The sequence below is a fragment of the Hyla sarda genome, chromosome 2 (genome assembly GCF_029499605.1).
Source record: "Hyla sarda isolate aHylSar1 chromosome 2, aHylSar1.hap1, whole genome shotgun sequence".
Lineage (NCBI taxonomy): Eukaryota > Metazoa > Chordata > Amphibia > Anura > Hylidae > Hyla > Hyla sarda.
Window position 1 is genome coordinate 322,973,648 of NC_079190.1, and position 19,450 is coordinate 322,993,097.

General features: G+C 44.4%; 1 protein-coding gene across 6 annotated transcripts in view; it reads left to right on the forward strand.

The window, feature by feature from the left end:
- The first annotated feature begins 512 nt into the window (after nt 1–512).
- Nucleotides 513–19,450, forward strand: part of LOC130356387 (probable transmembrane reductase CYB561D1) — a 56,267-nt gene continuing 37,329 nt past the window's right edge. For 2 of the 6 annotated variants that reach the window (XM_056557871.1, XM_056557868.1), the window contains exons 1-3: nt 516–726; nt 7,960–8,125; nt 13,437–13,474. In XM_056557871.1, the coding sequence (XP_056413846.1) occupies nt 7,963–8,125; nt 13,437–13,474 (201 nt within the window). In that variant the 5' untranslated portion in view covers nt 516–726; nt 7,960–7,962. The other 4 variants (XM_056557873.1, XM_056557870.1, XM_056557872.1 and 1 more) reach the window with 4 other exon arrangements.

Here is a 19,450-nt window from a genome sequence, read left to right on the forward strand (position 1 = left end):
CGTTTCTCATCAAAAACCTGATACAGGAACTGTATAGCAAAAACGTGGTGTGCATGCAGCCTTTCAGAGGCAAGTTATTTCCAATCCTGTGGATGAGGATAGGTTAATAGCTGGAGTACCCCTAGTTTTTTATATTTCTGGATAATGTACCAGGCTGCTCCTCTCCCTGTGGGCACTCTTTTTGGATGCACAGGTGTTGTCGGCCAGCAGAGAGGTGACATCTTATCTACAGCCGGTGTGAGGTGAAAATCTCACCTCACACCGGACATGACTGAAGCCTTGATGAAGAATACTCATACAATAGCCCCGCCCGGTACGTCACACCTGTTACCACGATGTTATTGTTACAAGCTGACTTTCCCAACAGGGGCACCTTTAGCTGTTGCAAAACTACAACTCCCGGCATGCCCGGACAGCCGAAGGCTGTCCGGGCATGCCGGGAGTTGTAGTTTTGCATTAGCTGAAGGCACCTGCTGTAGCTATTCAAAGGAAACACGAGGAGCCGCTGTCATGCTGTTACAGTATAGCTTATGGGACCGCTGGGTGGCGCTGTGACTACGAGGAGCCGCTGTCATGCTGTTACGCTCATGGGACCGCTGGGTGGCGCTGTGACCACCGGTACTTTTGATCTAATACACTGCAAGCAGGAAATGTAACAAGTAGGAAGTTGGTCCGGAAACCTTTATCGGAGCTGGTGAAGTAACCCCGGAGCCGGGATTATACACGGTATATAAGTATGTGTGACGGGTGAGAAGGGGGATACGCCAGGGGCAGGTGACCCGGATCACATGACCGGCCCCTCAGAGCCTTGTGACGTCACATGTAACCGGCTTTCAGTCTGCTGTCTGGTCTATAATAAACCTATAGAAATGAGGAACGTGGATTTTCCTCAATTTGTAGACACTGTTCACATTGGTCTCCAACCTGTAGCTGCCCAGCAGGAATACTTGGGAATTGTTAGCAGTGGGCAGGGTGTTTGTTAGTGACTGGACAGGTGCCTGTCAGCAGGGCCGACCGACCATCCAACAGGTATCTCTTCACAAGCGGATGTCTCTGGTCCTTTTCAACATACTTCATCCTTTTGTTCCCAGGGGGAGACCAAATGTGTCTGGCAGCAGTATATTTGCACTTTCTCCAATTAAAACACATGCATTATACATTATGGAAATTCTCAGCAGCTTCCCATTGTCTTCAATAGGATTCTGACGCACCTTGCACACTGCAGACTTTCCATGGTCTATGAGACGGCACATTCCCGAGCGGTCCTAGCGTCAGCATGTTATGGCGGCGCTCCGCTGTCAGGGGCAATGTCCGCCTTGAGATTTTCCATGTGAACATAGCCTGACGGTGCACGTATGCATGGTCCTAGCACACCGTGGCGCCTGCTGCAAGTGGAATATCTCCGCGCGGAGATTTCTTTGTGTGAACGAACCCTAAGGCCTTGTTCACACTACAGAATTTCCGAGTGGAATCCATGTCCTGCAGGTGTCCGCTATTTGCGAAACGTCCACCCGTGTTTTCCAGGCGGACATTTTCGTGTGAACATCTGTCGCCTAAACTGACCCCTCATAAGCACATAGGTGGAGATTTAGCCAAACCTGTCCAGAGGAAAAGTTGACCAGTTGCCCATAGCAACCAATCAGAATGCTTCTTCCATTTTTCACAGGCCTCTTTAACCCCTTAATGACCAAGCCCGTTTTCACCTTAAGGACCAGGCCAATATTATTTTTGCGTTTTCGGTTTTTCTTCCTCGCCTTCTAAAATCCATAACTCCTTTTATATTTCCATCTACAGACCCATATGAGGGCTTGTTTTTTGCGTGACCAATTGTACTTTGTAATGAAACCTCTCATTTTAGCATAAAATGTTGGGGGAAACCCCCCAAAATTTTTTTTTTTATGGGGGAAATGAAAACCTAAATTTTGCATATTGGAGGGTTTTGTTTTCACACTGTACACTTTACGGTAAAAATGACATGTGTTCTTTATTCTGTGGGTCAATACGATTAAAATGATACCCATGGCTAGATACCACTTAAAAAAAAAAAAATCTAAAACTTTTTGTACAAAATCAGTAATCTAAAATCGCCCTATTTTGACCACCTATAACTTTTTCATTTTTCTGTATATAGGGCGGTATGAGGGCTCATTCTTTTGCGGCGTAATCTGTACTTTTTTTTTTTAGATACCACATTTGCATATATGAAACTTTTAGATCATTTTTTATAAATCTTTTTTTTTTTATAAAATGTGCCAAAAAAGCAGCATTTTTGGACTTTTTAAATTTTTTATGTTTACGCCATTCACTGTACAGGATCATTAACATTATATTTTGATAGTTCGGACATTTACGCACGCGGCGATACCAAATATGTTTATTAAAGAAAATTTTTATGCATTTTGGGGGTAAAATGGGAAAAACGGACAATTTTCATTTTTATTGGGGGGGAGGGGATTTTTCACTTTTTTTTTTACTTTTTATTTTTACATTTTTCAACTTTTTTTTTTAACACTTTTTATGTCCCCATAGGGGACTATCTATAGCAATCCTTTGATTGCTAATACTGAGCAGTGCTATGCAGAGGACACAGCACTGCTCAGTATTATCGGTGATCTTCTGCTCGATCGCAGACCAGAGCAGAAGACCCCGGGAGACGGCCGGAGCCAGGTGAGGGGTCAAGCTGGATGATTGGATCCCTGCGGCAGCGCTGCGGGCGATCCAATCATCCAATCTGTATTGATCACGGCATCGGAGGGGTTAATGGCGACATCCGGGCGGGTCGCCGGCTGCTGCTAGCAGCCGGAACCTGCCGTGTATGACGCGAGCACCCTTCCAATGCTCGCGGTCATACACAGGATGTAAATGTACGTCCTGGTGCGGGAAGTCCTGCCAAACCAGGACGTACATTAAAGTCCGTGGTCGTTAAGGGGTTAAAAATGAAATGAAACAATCTGGTTGCTATGGGCAACTGCACCACTTTCCCTCTGCACAGGTCTTGCTAAATCTCTCCCATACTTTTCATGCTATTCATACATAAACAAACATGGGCTGTATATATTTTCCGAAAAATTCCACCCTTCTGTGCTATGTCTTAACATACCTTTATTTTAAAGAAATACATGTGCATAATTCCCTACTAGGAACCACAATATTATTGGAATAATTTCTTCACAGGAACTGTATGCGTATATTTCTCTTTGCTCCAAACAGGATTTCTTATCTAATCCTTTTTTAGTACTACTAGTACTACTGGCCATAATATTTTAATATAAGTATGTACAATTATCGTTAACCTTTGTGTGTTGTCAGCGTGTGCACCAGTAAGTACTGTGGTTTCTGGCACACGCACAGTGAAGCTATGACCCCTGTAGGCGGGGTTTGGAGGCTTTTCTTGCTGAAGTCAGTCACTAGGACAAGCCCCTCTACCTCTAATGCAGTGTTTCCCAACCTTTTTCGGGTCGGGGCACACCTCGGAAATTTTTTTTTCCTCGGGGCACCACTACAGAGGTTGACAAGCAAGAAAAAAAAAAAGGAAAAACGGTAAAAAACGCAATGCACTATATCTATTTATGTAGTTTAAAGTGCTGCTTTATACAGCAACTCACCAATGACGTCTTCTCTAATTTGCATCGTTGCCTTCTCTTCTCCATCTGGTCTGGGCCATCATCACGATTTCTTCCACACACAATTCTTCACCTTTAAACCTGCAAAACAAACCTATTAGGCGCCAAACTTTTTTTTCTTTTTTTTTACATGGGTGACAGAGGGGTGTAGAAGAGTGGACATGGGTGACAGAGGGGTGGACATGGGTGACAGAGGGGTTTAGAGGGGTGTAGAGGAGTGTACATGGGTGACATAGGGGTGTAGAGGAGCATTCAGAGGGGTGTAGAGGAGCGTACATGGGTGACAGGGGTGTAGAGGAGCGTACATGGGTGACAGATGGGTGTCGAGGAGTGTACATGGGTGACAGATGGGTGTACATGGGTGACAGATGGGTGCCGAGGAATGTACATGGGTGACAGATGAGTGTACATGGGTGACAGATGGGTGTAGAGGAGTGTACATGGGTGACAGAGGGGTATAGAGGACTGTACATGAGTGACAGATGGGTGTACATGGGTGACGGGTGTAGAGGAGCATACATGGGTGAAAGGGGTGTAGAGGAGTGGACAGATGGGTGTAGAGGAGTGTACATGGGTGACAGGGGTGTAGAGGAGTGTACATGGGTGACAGAGGGGTGTAGGGGAGTGTACATGGGTGACAGGGGGGTATAGAGGAGTGTACATGAGTGACAGGAGTGTAGAGGAGTGTACATGGGTGACAGATGGGTGTAGGGGAGTGTACATGGGTGACAGGGGGGTATAGAGGAGTGTACATGAGTGACAGGAGTGTAGAGGAGTGTACATGGGTGACAGATGGGTGTACATGGGTGACAGAGGGGTGTAGAGGAGTGTACATGGGTGACAGAGGGGTGTAGAGGAGTGTACATGGGTGACACATGGGTGACAGATGGGTGTACATGGGTGACAGATGGGTGTACATGGGTGACAGATGGGTGTACATGGGTGACAGAGGGGTATAGAGGACTGTACATGAGTGACAGAGGGGTATAGAGGAGTGTACATGGGTGACAGAGGTGTGTAGAGGAGTGTACATGGGTGACAGAGGGGTGCAGAAGAGTGTACATGGGTGACAGAGGGGTGCAGAAGAGTGTACATGGGTGACAGGGGTGTAGAGGAGCGTACATGGGTGACAGGGGTGTAGAGGAGCATACATGGGTGAAAGGGGTGTAGAGGACTGGACAGATGGGTGTAGAGGAGTGTACATGGGTGACAGGGGTGTAAAGGAGTGGACAGATGGGTGTAGAGGAGTGTACATGAGTGACAGAGGGGTATAGAGGAGTGTACATGGGTGACAGAGGGGTGCAGAAGAGTGTACATGGGTGACAGGGGTGTAGAGGAGCATACATGGGTGAAAGGGGTGTAGAGGACTGGACAGATGGGTGTAGAGGAGTGTACATGGGTGACAGGGGTGTAAAGGAGTGGACAGATGGGTGTAGAGGAGTGTACATGAGTGACTTAGGGGTATAGAGGAGTGTACATGGGTGACAGAGGGGTGCAGAAGAGTGTACATGGGTGACAGGGGTGTAGAGGAGCGTACATGGGTGACAGGGGTGTAGAGGAGTGGACAGATGGGTGTAGAGGAGTGAACATGAGTGACAGAGGGGTGTAGAGGAGTGGACACGAGTGACGGGGGGTGGACATGGGTGACAGAGTAGACTACGGGGGTAGACGGGGTAAACATGAGTGACAGGGATGGTCAGGGCAGTGGACAAGGCAGACGTGGATGACAGGAGGGTGGACATGGGTGAGAGGGGGGGGGGTGGACATGGGTGACGGGGATGATAGGTGGGGGGACATGTGTTAGTGCGGGTGGACATGAGTGACGGGGGGGTGGACATGGGTGACGGGGGGTGGACATGGGTGACAGGGGGGTGAATAGGGGGTGGACATGGGTGACAAGGATGTGGTCAGAGGGGTGGACAATGGAGGGTGAACATGGGTGACAGGGATGGGCAGGGGTGACAGAGGGTTGGATGGGGGTGGACATGGATGACAGGAGAGTGGACATGGGAGACAGGGGGTCAGAGGGGTGGACAAGGGTGACAAAGGGACAGATGGGTGGACATGGGTGACAGGGTAGACTACGGGGGTAGACGGGGGGGGGGTAAACATGAGTGACAGGGATGGACAGGGGAGTGGACAAGGCAGACATGGAAGACAGGAGGGTGGACATGGGTGAGAGGGGAGGTGGACATGGGTGACGGGGATGATAGGTGGGGGACATGTGTGAGAGAGGGTGGACATGAGTGACGGGGGGTGGACATGGGTGACAGGGAGGGTGGACATGGGTGACAGGGGGGGTGGACATGGGTGACAGGGGGGGTGGACATGGGTGACTGGGGGGGGGGTGGACGTGGGTGACTGGGGGGGGTGGACGTGGGTGACTGGGGGGGGGGTGGACGTGGGCGACTGGGGGGGTGGACGTGGGTGACAGGGTAGACTGGGGAGTGGACAAGGCAGACATGGATGACAGGAGGGTGGACATGGGTGACGGGGATGATAGGTGGGGGGACATGTGTGAGAGGGGGTGGACATGAGTGACGGGGGGGGGGGGTGGACATGGGTGACAGGAAGGTGACATGGGTGACGGGGGGTGTGGACATGGGTGACGGGGGGTGTGGACATGGGTGACAGGGGGAGGGTGGACATGGGTGACAGGGGGAGGGTGGACATGGGTGACAGGGGGAGGGTGGACAGGAGGGGTAGACATGGGTGACAGGGGGTGGACATGGGTGACAGGGTGGGTGGACATGGGTGATAGAGATGGACAGGGAGGTGGACAAGGCGGACACGGCTGACAGGGGGGGGTGGATATGAGTGACGGGGGGGGGTAGAGGGTGGATCTGGGGGGGGGGGTTTAGACAGGGTTGAGAAGGTGAACAGAGGGGTGGAAAGGGTACGGTACCTTAAGCAAGCCGGCCCGCGCAGCTTGCAGTTCCACAGCAGGCACGGGAGTCCAGTGCAGGTGCAGCTCGTTCCGCCCCAGGCAGGGACCCATTTTCGGCTCACTGCGCCGTAAAGGAGAGGGGGACGGAGGGAGACGCAGGAGACGGAGGGTGAAGGAGGGGACACAGGGAACAGAGGAGGAAGGAGGGGGGACGCGGGAGACGCAGGGGACGGAGGGGAACACAGGGGACGCAGGAGACGCAGGGGGACGCTGTGTGCTCAGTGCGCACGCAGACTTCCCTTCCCCCCTGCGCCGTCAGGCCGGGGCGGGACATTTAAAAAAAAAAAATAATAATAATAAAAAATAAAAAAATCATGGCAAAATCCCGCGGCACCACGGGCAGTGCTGAACGACACACGTGTGCCGCGGCACCGCGGTTGGGAATCACTGCTCTAATGACTGTGACAAGCGGGCCAGCTGACAGGGGTCAAAACCTCACTGCGTTTGTGCCAAAAACCAATGTACTGGTGCACCTACAGACTCTGCTACAGAACACAGTAAAGGGTCCTTGTCATTTCAAAAAACATTTCACATGTCACCGTGTGCTTCCCCTGCTTAAATCTAATGATTAATAAGAGTCTCAGCATTAAAGGGGTACTCCACCCCTAGACATCTTATCCCCTATCCAAAGGATAGGGGATAAGATGTCTGATCGTGGGGGTCCCGCCACTGGGGACCCCCGCAATATAGCATGCGGTGCCCACCTGTTTCTGCTCCGGAAGCGCTGGAGGGTCTGGGTTGTCTGGGTTCCGACAATGGGAACGGAAGTTCGCAACGTCACGACTCTGCCAGCCTAAATAAATACTTACAGCATGTTCCCGCTCTTGAGGCAGCACAATTTCTTTATGCCGCCTAGTGCTCTGAAATCATTTCGCCATACAGTGAAGTTATTTGTCAGTACAAAGCTGCACAGAAAGGTGCAGAGAGTGCTTCATTGTTTAAAAGCCAACAAATCTTTTCTTAAATACATTCTATGCACTGCTGAGAGCCCAGCAGGTGTGTACTTATCTGGAGGAACAAGCAAAAAAAACCTCTCGAGGCACATATAAAGCATCTCCTAAATGCTGAAGACAATGCTGCATATTCAGTGGAAGGGAAAAGGACACCAAGTCTTTAGAACTAAAATCACAAGCTGTTTTTAGAGAATTTCTTATTGTAAAGAGAAGCATCTTCCCCCGGGGAGCCAATGGTCTGTCTGTGCAGTGGCACTATAAAATACCATATTCAATATTTTACTGTATTTTTGTATTATTGTGCAGGGCTTACAAGCAGGAAAAAGGTTTATGTTCAGTTTATACTGGGTTTTACTGGAGGGATTTTCCCCAGTACAATGTGTACTACTGTGGAAAATTTTACATTATATTTAAAGAATGTTTAAATGCTTTTTAGGGAATGCCTCAAGTACCCGTTTTGTATGCCCTGTCTGGGGCAGAATCTCCAAGAGTTTCCGATTATTGGCTTTACAGTTGTCTACGGAGGTTCAGTGGCTTTGTGGCACATGTACTTGCACTCGGCGTCACCATCTTCTTGGTGATTCTTGCTCGTCCTGGAACTAGTGAGTACACATTTTAACCTTTTTTAAACATGGTACTGGCTGTATATACTTGTTGTAGTTATAGGGGTTGTTTGGAAATAATTTTTTTTTTTATATTCTTGAGACAGTGTGAAAATAAAAATAAGGCATACTTTACCCCATTTGATCCACCTGCAGTTGCCGCTCCGATGCTTGAGGTCTCCACCCATCCCTACTTCATCCTGGTTTCTGTTATGTATCCACTGCACAGAAACTGCTCTGCTCAGCCAGTCAGTGGATTCAGCGGTGACCCACCTCAGTGATTGGCTGAGCGGGGTAGTTCCTGTGGGGGTTGACACATTTCAGGAACCATAAATAAGCAGATAGTAGAAAGTAGGTATTGCACCTGCAGGGCAAAGGAGCAGGTGAGTATGCCTTCTTTTTTGTTTCACACTACCCTTAGCCATATATAAGCATTATTCATCCAGATAACCTTCAAGAATACTTTATGATTTTCAGTCACTGGTTATGGTTTATCACAAATCTATATATTTTGCATGTGATCTTTATATCTAACTGTCAAATTTAGAGAAGGCATAAGTCATTTAAAATGTAAAAAGATTTGAACTAGAATTTAAGGAATTTCAAAATTCACAAGTTAGAAAGACAGAATTTCTGATGATCATCAGGAATTTTACCTTAGTAACTGTTTGGGACTAGAGGTTAGCTTTTAATAAAGATCTTTCTGTAGGTAGTCAACAACAGTTACAACAGTTTTTTTATTGCTTCAGCCTGGCATAGGCAAGCTGGATCAGTTGCCTACTCTTGACCTGCACCGAAGCCAAGTACAAGCCTTGGGCTGGCCTGCAAAATGTTTGACCACTAGGTTTGTGTGCCATAACTGTTAAAATGGCCTGATTTCTACATTTAAACAGTTAAATGACGGACATCAAAGTGATTTCCGATGCCTGTGATTACCGGCAGATAGCTGCAGATAACAGCCAGTACCTGCCGGGTATGAGGCAGGCCCGACTCCCAGGCATGCATCAAACTCCCACACCCAACCCATGACATAAATGTACATCATGAGTTGAGAAGGGCCATCGCTCTCTATCATGAAGAAGACCAGCAAAAGTAGCAAACGACAAGCCCAATACCTGCTGAGATAGCTGCCTGATCAGGACATCCTTCTCTGCTCCCCCAACAACACAGTGTGAGAATTCAGCTTCCACTCAGCCCTACATGACTGAACACTCCCTCCTGTCCCCGAGCAGAGCGCCTGCTGAAGCAGCGTGTTGCTCATCCTCAACTGTTACAATAGAGCAGGTAGTGTCAGGCATTTCGTTCCGCCTGTGGTTCGGGCAGCATATATCTACAGACAGACTTCCTGTAAAGTAGATAATGGGCTCTTGGCCAGATCTTTCAGCTCTCAGAAAGAGTGCAGCGATAGGTAATGAGCCTGTAGAAATCAATACTTTCATTACTAGGAGTGGTGGAAGAATTCAGATGGGAGATGATTGCTATGAGCCTAGGATGTAGTTAACCTCTGTTTCCTTTAAATAAAGCCTATATTGATCTTTTTCTACTTTTTCTGAGAGACTAATATGTAAAAGGCAGTTGACACTAGCAGGTTTATATGTGTGCTATGAAAATACCACATACTGTATATTGTGTATTTATTACTAACACAAAGATGAATAGACATAATCATATGGCATACTGAGATTAGGTTAATATTAAAGATATATTTGAGTGAATATGATTTTAGGTTAAGTAGATAATCTAATAGCCTGGAGGCAGCCAGATCGTTCCCCAACATATTGAATAAAAATGTCATATTCTTTGTTCTCCTTGAAGAGGTGGAGGAATAAGAAGAGATGGCGGTCAATTAATGTTTATGACAATCTTAAAGTGTACCTGTCATTTAAAGGGAAACTGACAGATTAATTAACCCCACTAACCTGGACCTACAGTTGATTAGTGTGGGTGATCCTGAGTAAAACAATGTATTCCTTACCCCAGTTCGTTCAGCCATTCCTAATATTTAAGTGAACCTTTAACTGCACTGGAGACTGGTTTGAATCCATTTGCACTGCCCTTCTTATCAAGGAAAAGGAGATGAATATTGATGAGTGGGGCGGTGTGCACAGGGCCCATGGGATGGCATCAGAGGTGCAGATAGTCTTCAAACTCTCCTCTAATGACGTTAAGAGTTCATTAGCATATTGAAACCACTTGTATATTTAGATTAGTAGGGTTTGATTAATCTGTCAGTTTCCCTTTAAAAAGAAAACAGAGAGACAAGTCAAAAGTTTTGATCAGTTAGGGTCTAGGTGTTGAGATCCCCAGTGATCACTAGAATGGGCAAGGAGAAACGGTCAACTGAGTGCTTTTCTTGCCAGAACTCTCCTTGCTGTGAGAAACTGACTCCATAGATTTTCTATAGAATCTGGCTCCAGCAGCGAGGAGCTGAATACTTCTCCTAACTAAGCTGAATACTTCTCCCCGCTCATTCTAGTGATCAGAAGGGTTGTCAGTGCCCCCAATCCTGGTGTTTCTATGACATGTCAAACTTTTTTCTTTTTTTTTTTTTATCACGGTAACCCCTTAGTAACCCCTTAATGATCTAGGAAATGTAAACTTTTGCATTCTCGTTTTTTCTTCCTTGCCTTTCAAGAGCCATCATTACTTAAGATTTGCAGAAAAATTAATTGTGAGGTGGAATTGAAGAGAGAAAAAAAAGTAACTTAGGGGGAAAGCACATAGTTTACCGTATATACTCGAGTATAAGCCGACCCGAGTATAAGCCGAGACCCCTAATTTCAACCCAAAATCCCAGGAAAAGTTATTGACTCGAGTATAAGCCTAGGGTGGGAAATACATCATCCCCCCCCTGTCATCATCCAGACCCGTCATTAACATCCTCATCATCATCACCGCCTGTCATCATCCAGACCCTCATCATTATCACCTGTCATCATCCTCTTGTCATCATCCCACACCCCCCCTTCATCATCCTCTTCTCATCATCCGCCCTCAGTGGTCTTCAACCTGCGGACCTCCAGAGGTTTCAAAACTACAACTCCCAGCAAGCCCGGGCAGCATTCGGCTGTCCGGGCTTGCTGGGAGTTGTAGTTTTGAAACCTCCGGAGGTCCGCAGGTTGAAGACCACTGCGGCCTTCAACATCATCCAGCCCCCTCTCACCCCCCTTTAGTTCTGAGTACTCACCTCCGCTCGGCGCTGGTCCGGTCCTGCAGGACTGTCCGGTGAGGAGGTGGTCCGGTGGGATAGTGGTTCTGGGCTGCTATCTTCACCGGGGGCGCCTCTTCTCCGCGCTTCCGGCCCGGAATAGAGGCGTTGCCTTGACAATGACGCAGAAGTATGTTGGCAATGAACGTACCTCTGCGTCGTTGTCAAGGCAACGTGACTATTCTGGGGCCGGGCCCTAAGCGCTTAGAAGAGGCCTCCCCGGTGAAGATAGCAGCCCGGAACCACTATCCCACCGGACCACCTCCTCTCCAGACAGTCCTGCAGCACCGGACCAGCGCCGAGCGGAGGTGAGTACTGTACAGAACTAAAGGGGGTGAGAGGGGGCTGGATGATGTCGAAGGCCGCAGTGGTCTTCAACCTGCGGACCTCCGGAGGTTTCAAAACTACAACTCCCAGCTAGCCCGGACAGCCGATGGCTGCCCGGGCTTGCTGGGAGTTGTAGTTTTGAAACCTCTGGAGGTCCGCAGGTTGAAGACCACTGCGGGTGGGGGAGTTCACTCGAGTATAAGCCGAGGGGGGGTGTTTTCAGCACGAAAAATCGTGCTGAAAAACTCGGCTTATACTTGAGTATATACGGTACTTTTATTTATTTATTTATTTATTTATTTATTTATTTTTTTACGCGGTTCACCGTGGGGTCAAACTGATGTGTTATCTTGGTTTTTCAGTGTACTTTGATTACAATACTATAGTTAATATAGATTACATATTTTTTTCTAGAATTTACTTGTCTTAAAAAAATTCTAATGGCATAGTCTCCCCATGCTACAATTTTGGAAAACTGGCAATGAGCCCAAAACCGTAGAAAAATGGCAAAGACTAGAGAAAAAACTGGAAAAAATGCCAAGGGGGTTTGGCGTTTCATAAATCCTTATTGACTTTCAGCTAACATTTGGCAGATGTAGTGCTGTTTTTTTTTTTTTTTTTTTTTTTTAGAAGAAATTATCTCTGCTTTACAATTGCTGGATAACCCATACAAAGGTTCCTTGTTGGGACCCCTATAACTTTTTTTATTCTTCCACCTATGGAGCTGTTGATGCTCATTTTTTTTTTGCGGCATGATATGTAGCTTTTTCTATACAGATTTGGCATAGACAAAACTTACTGATTAGTTTCTATTAAAAAAAAATGTATACGTTACATATGTACTACATTGATCCAATACACCTTTGCTCTATCAATAGCAGAGATGAGGCATGCACGTAGGCCTAGCAAAGGCCTTGGGCTGTCCTAATAACAGATCTGCTCCCAGAAGGCCACTCCATAAACCCTTAATGGCCCCATGACGTATATATACACATGACGTAAAGAGGTTATCCGGCAAAAGAAAACCAGAGCTAATTTCATTTGAAAACATCACCATACCAGTCTGCAGGTTTTGTGTGGGATTATAACTTTGCTTCATTTATTTCAATGGAACTGAGCTGCAAAACTGCAACAAACCTTCGACTAAATGTGCAGCAGTTTTTTTTGAAGAAATTAGTTCTGTTTTTCTAATGGTGTATAACCCCCTTTAAGAGGTTAATGCTTCATGTAATTGATATCCTGTATTGCCAATCGGGCACAATTACTATTCGTACAAAAAAGGTTGTCATTAAAAGGGAATCTGTCAGCTGTATATAAAGCCCAAAGCTGCAGACATAGGTAGATAGCTGATAAGGAGATAAAACAAATGATATGTGTCTTTTAGATGATAGCTGCATTCAAAGTTATAAAATAGTGTTTTCCTTCTAAGCCCAAGAGTTGCAGAGGCCATGTTGTGCGCCAGCATGCAAGCTTCCTACCTCCAGCATCCCTTCCTGGCCTACATGATTGATGTTTGTCTTAGTGCTAAATTCCAAACCCTGTATATAAATCATGCAGGACATGAAGGGGTGGAGGAGGGAGTAGGCATGCATGCTGTAGCGCAACATGGTCCTAACAACTCTTGACCTTAGAAGGAAAACAAAGTGAATGGTAATTAATTTTAAATAAAATAATATGTACTTAGCTCAGCCGAATAAAGAATCCAAATTTGTGAGGACCAGTTGAAAATAAATGATGCAGACAAATGTCCAATAACCTTTTTGTTACCTTGTACAGGTCTCTTCTCATGGCATCCTGTGTTCATGGCTGCTGCAGTAAGTATACCATACAGTTAAGTTTTTTTTAAAGCATTACTGTCATTGAAAGTTTACATGTCGCACTGTGCCCCACTACTGAGACCCGCTACGTTTTGTGAGTTAGTTATAAGCCAGGGAACAGCATTATGCTCTACTCCCCGGCTAGCAAAGAGATCTGTACATTCCCCTGCATAGACTTCTATGCAGAGGACTGGACGGCTCTCACGGCCAGCTGAGGAATGAAGCACAGTGCCGCTCGCTTTTCCGGCTTATAAATCAAGATCGCAGTAGGTCTCTATAGTGAGACACCATGTTATCAGCAACTTTTGACATATTTGACATGTCAGAAGTTGCTTTTAATGTTGATATCTCTTTAAGTGCACACCACCCTAAAATAAGAAGTAGTTCTAGCAACACCCCCCCCCCCCAAAAAAAAAAAAACTGATATAAATAAGGCTTCATTTATACCGTTATTCAATCAGTATTTTACATCAGTTCTTTTTTTGTGTTGTCGATGGCAACAAATCAGATTTCTTCTTTTTAAATTTTTTTTTTTTAAAGAAAAAAAAATCTGATTGCTATGGACAACTATATCACAGAATAATAGATGTTTTCAAATATAATTTTAACACAAATTGCTCCAAGAGCTCATAAAATCAATTGGTGGACGAGCACATCAACAGCTCTTCTGATACGTCTGATAAAGCACATAAAACAGCACGTATCAATCCACAAAAAGACATATACAGATAATGCCAAAAAGAAAAAATATTAAATCAGATGATAAACATTATTAAAGCCAGTACATGTAATGATTTATCTATCATGCCCTAACCCCAGATGTCTCAGGAAAGGATAAAAGGAGGGACAACTGGGAATGCCGGGATCGGGAGCCTATCACACCCTACAGCTAATACTGTTCTAGGCCCTATTCCTAGGCTGAATTGTCATGCTAATAAGGAACGGTCCTGCACCGGAACCTAGCTACCACTTGCTGTACTTACCCTATGGTACACTAACTCACTAAGATAGATGCTAACTAACTAGCTGGGCCAATCCCTATGGTGGGATCACACAGCATTATCCACATACCAGGAGGACAATATAGTACCACGAGGTCTTTGACTTAAAAAAAAGACCGGAAAAGGTATACTCGGCACAATTTGAATTTAAATGGAACAATGCTCTTTTGGAATGTTCTAAGAAAAATTAATGCAATGCATTGTGGAAGAGGAGGAACTGTAACTCCGCATCTTACAAAAAGAATTGGAAGACACCAAAACAATTGTTGCATCTTATCAAGAAAGTAAGGACTTTTAAATCCTGGAAGAGAAAATCCTTAATAAATTGCATATAGTGGAAAAAGATATCATGGATATAAAAATAATAAATTCAAGAGGGACACTACAGATTATGATAAATATCGAATATTTACATGGTTTATGGACAAAAATTAGGATGAGCAAATCCCTTATTCCATTCTACGCAATTTGAATAAAAAAAGAAGTGAGAACAAACAACAGAAAGACTTTAATAGGAGAGTTAGTGTTTCTGATACTGATGTCTAGCAGGAGGATTTTCAACATGGACTTTCCAGCGCCTCCTCAATGGAGTCGATAGCTCCTGCACGAGGAAAGATGGGGAATACAGTAGCCAGACCCAAGGTGTACCCAAACGGGGAAGGAGGAGGGCTGGAAAGAGACACAAAAGGAGAAACAAGATACCCTCTACGATCACTCCTGACTCCAAGATAAGTCCTGTGTTAAATGTATCTGCTTGTACAATAACCGACTCACAAGTATCTTTATTGAGATTGAAGGGTTGAATTTTGTTCCTACCTGTAATTTCCAGTTGTTTAAAACTATTTTGGATGTAAATAAATTTGCAAGGGATTTAACATTACGCAAGTATTTTTTTTTCCGAAAATGATGATATTTATGGAGAACAAAGTGTAGAAAGTGATATTAATTAGCACTATGCACGAATTTTGGAGATCAAAATAACTTGCTAATGTAAAAAAGTTTAGAAATGGAATCTGCAAAGATAGCAGGATTTAGTGGAGTGAGACCTTATTTCTCTGTATGAGACCGGTGCACAGAATAATAATTCGGGTAATTTGAATAAAGCAGAAAAAGGTGCTTTAAAACAAGTATCTAAAAATCCCCATATGGTCATAAAGGCGGAAACATTGTTGTTCTGGACACCGGTCTCTACAGAAAATTGAATTTGGAAATGTTAAATAACTAACAGATTTACAAACCTTTAACAGAAAATCCGACTGAGTGGGTCAGAACAAAACTAAAAAAAAGTTTTGAGGGAAGGAGTAGTAATGGGTGTCTTGAGTGAAAGGTTGGAGAACTATCTGTGTGGAGAATCCAGTAACGCCTATATTTATAATCCACAATCCTCTTCCCGCCCCCTTTGAGACCTATTGTGGCGGGCATAGGGTCCCTTGTGGAGAAATTGGGGGAATGGGTGGATGTGTACCTACAGCCATTAACCAAAATTACCCCCACGTACATTAGAGATACTGGACATACTATTGCTATGTTAAAGGATCAAAAATGGGAGGACCACTTTGTGTGGGCAACGTGTGACATTGTTGCTTTGTACCCCTCAATCCCTTGGAAAGAAGGTTTGGATGCGTGTTTTTGTTTATAAAACTATAGCACATACTCCCCTGTTTTGTGGGAGTATCTTATGCTAGCAGTGGAATTTTTACTCCATCACAATTTTTTCATGTTTATTCAGGAATATTTCCTTCAGACCAGGGGAGCTCCTATGGGTGCCAAATATTCCCCTTTGTTAGCAAATATTTTTATGATTTTTTTGGGAGATTACATTTATTTTCACTACTAATAACCCATTCTTTGATTGCATCCAATGGATAGGGCGTTTCATAGATGACCTACTCGTTATTTGGAGGGGAAACAATTTGACTAGTTTATTCAGTACATCAATAGTAATAATTAAAATCTCAGATTTACATCACAATTCAACACCAAAACTATTACATTTTTGGATATAATATTTGACTACTCAGGGAAACAAAATGATTTCAAGCCCGTATAGGAAGGAGACATCTACCAATTGTATCCTAAAGGCAACATCTTGCCATCCGAAACATGTTATCGAAAATATCCCATATGGGAACTATGTAGATTAAAGAGAAATTGTACAATGGAGGATACTTTTTCAACAGAATCAGGACAATTAAATGAGAGGCTAAGGGAAAAGGGGGTACACTAAGAAGTATTTGGACAGGGCTGCTAACAGAATAAAAGATCAATGTAAAAACCAATCACAATGAAAATAAAAACAAAAACAGGAGTACAAAAAAGTGCAGTAACAACTAGGGGAAATGTAAGGAGGAAGACAGCATTTGTAACAGCATACAGCTCGCAATTTGCAGCTATAAAACAAATTTTATAAAAATACCTACCAGTTTTGCAGGTGGATACCACACTGAGAGAAATAACCGCATCTGGTGTGAATGTCGTACCTAGAAGGGGTCCGTTATTGGGATCAATACTATCTCCTAGTATGTAAAGCAGCAAATTGAATAGCAACCAGATTCAGTGAAAATACGCACCCTGGTTGTAATGTAGGATGTGGACACGCCAAATTTTTAGTACATGGTGAAAACAGGAGAGTTCATATCATATACTACGAGCCAAACATATCACTTAAAAAACATAATTAATTGCTGCTCCACATACATAGTCTAATTAGCGTCTTGCACACAGTGCCGTTTACAATATGTAGGATCCACTAGCAACGAATTGAAGGTACGAATTAGGAGACACATTTCGGATACGAAAGTTCTGAAAGTGTGCGTTTCTGCCCTGACTCGCCAATTTATCGAAGTGCATGATAGAAATACAGATTTTCTCGAAGTTAAGGGTATTGAAAAAGTTAATAATAAACCTCGGGGAGGGGATAGAAAAAGGTTATTATTAAATAGGGAAAAATTTTGGATGTTTGTACTTAAAACAGTCTATCCTTTAGGACTTAATCAAAGGCTAGACATGGTCACAGTATATTAGAAAATCTAATTCCTTAGGTGTTTCTCCAACCTTTGACTTCGAGCCGAATATATTTGCAAAGTAACTTTGAATGTGAACATGGTCTGTAATGATTAATGTCGAAACCAAACCCAATGTAATGAAGTAGAAATTCAGAACAGGGTTTCCAGACGTGTTTTTTTAACTAAATCATGTGATTGAATTTTGTGTATTTGAAATCATTCTATTACTAAGCGCTCTATTGCGTGAAACGCGTCAGTAGTTTCCTGTTTCTATGTCTTGTGGAATATGATGTGAATTTTCAATAAAAGCAAGTTTGATTGGGTCACCTTGAGCTGGACAGCAGTTGTCTTCGGCTCAATATGTTCATGGAAGCCGGGGCGGTGTCGGCGGGTTCGTGGCACAGGTGTGTCTGAGAGGCGGGAGTTTAGCTGCATATCCTGGACACTTTTGCAAGGGTCTTTACTAAATCCTAAGGAGTATACATGGGATATATACTGCTGAATACCTCGCACAACTGTGGATGCTACCACTATATTCACATGCCGCATCCACAGGTAGTAGTGATAGGATATGGGTATGGTATTACATGTAGGAATAATATAGTACAGTGCCTCAATAGCAGTATCGCACTAGAATAAATGAGGTTCTGAAAGGAAACGTGTGTGTATATATAGTATCAGTCAGTCTGGAGAAAATTAGTCCCCCAAACTTTTTTCCCCCTAATGCAATGTCACAGACAATAGGTTATCCAGCAGAACACCTGCAGCACTACACCAACAAAATATACAGCACACAAAACAAACGTAACCGTGTGTGCGCCAACATGCAGGTTATAGATAATAAAGCTCAGCAATGTAAGCATGCGATACCAGACAGACAATATGCATAGCGACACACATTTAAGCAACAAAACATATAGTAGCAATTATGTAGATGCAGACCGCATATATTCAATGTACATGCTGGCCGCCCGATGAAAGCGTCACTATAGTGAGTACCATATACAATGCAACAAAAAAGTGAAATACATTAAGCATGGATATATCCCTTCCAGAAAACTATCCAAGGCAAATGCTGTGCAGGAGGATTAGGTCATTTCAGGAAATACCTGCACAAACCTATGTCACAGAAATATCAGAGCAGTATTGGATCTGAAGAATTAAGAACGTATACTTATACAGCATTAAGTCAATGATACCATAAAGCCTCTCAACGCGTTTCTTCCATCACGGATCATCAGGAGAGAGATAAGATAGATAATTACACTCAAACTCTCGGCGTTCCCCTATGCAGAGATCCCATCTCGAGTGGCGGCGATTACTTTCTATTTCAGCTGCCCTTTTAAATGCCTCAAGGGTTCCAGCATATCCGTCCACAACTCCGCCCCCACTTACTGATAGGATGGCCATGGAGCGCATCACTCAGCTGCCGTGCGTCCCAGCGGTGCGGCGGCTGTGCGTTCCAGCGACCGGACCTGACGTCACACATCACCTCCCTTATGGGAGAGATCATTAGCGTATCCATGGCAAACCAGAAGTAACGTGATCGCTCGCCCCTGGTGCCATACGCGAGGACAAAAAGCGTCCTCGCGTCCATGGCAGCAAATCGGAAGTAATGTACTGTGCCACCTCCGTAATTATTTCAGGTATCATGCTATTGATACATAATGTTGTATCCATCCTTATGCTGAAAATGGGTGAGAAAACAGCATTTTAAATTCCTTCATTAATGAAGATTCCTTTATTAATCTGAAGAGAGGAATACCCAAGGGGCAATACCTGCGGTTCAGAGTTTAAGCAGAAACCGGAACAACTCTGTCAGCAGTTTTTGGATAGGGGGTACCCCACGGACACTTTGAGTCCAGCTTATTCCTTTGCTAAGGAAGCTAATTGTGAAACTCTGCTGTCCTCCAAAAATGAGAAGACCTTGGATGGACTCACACGTATTATTGAGACTTATGACGATA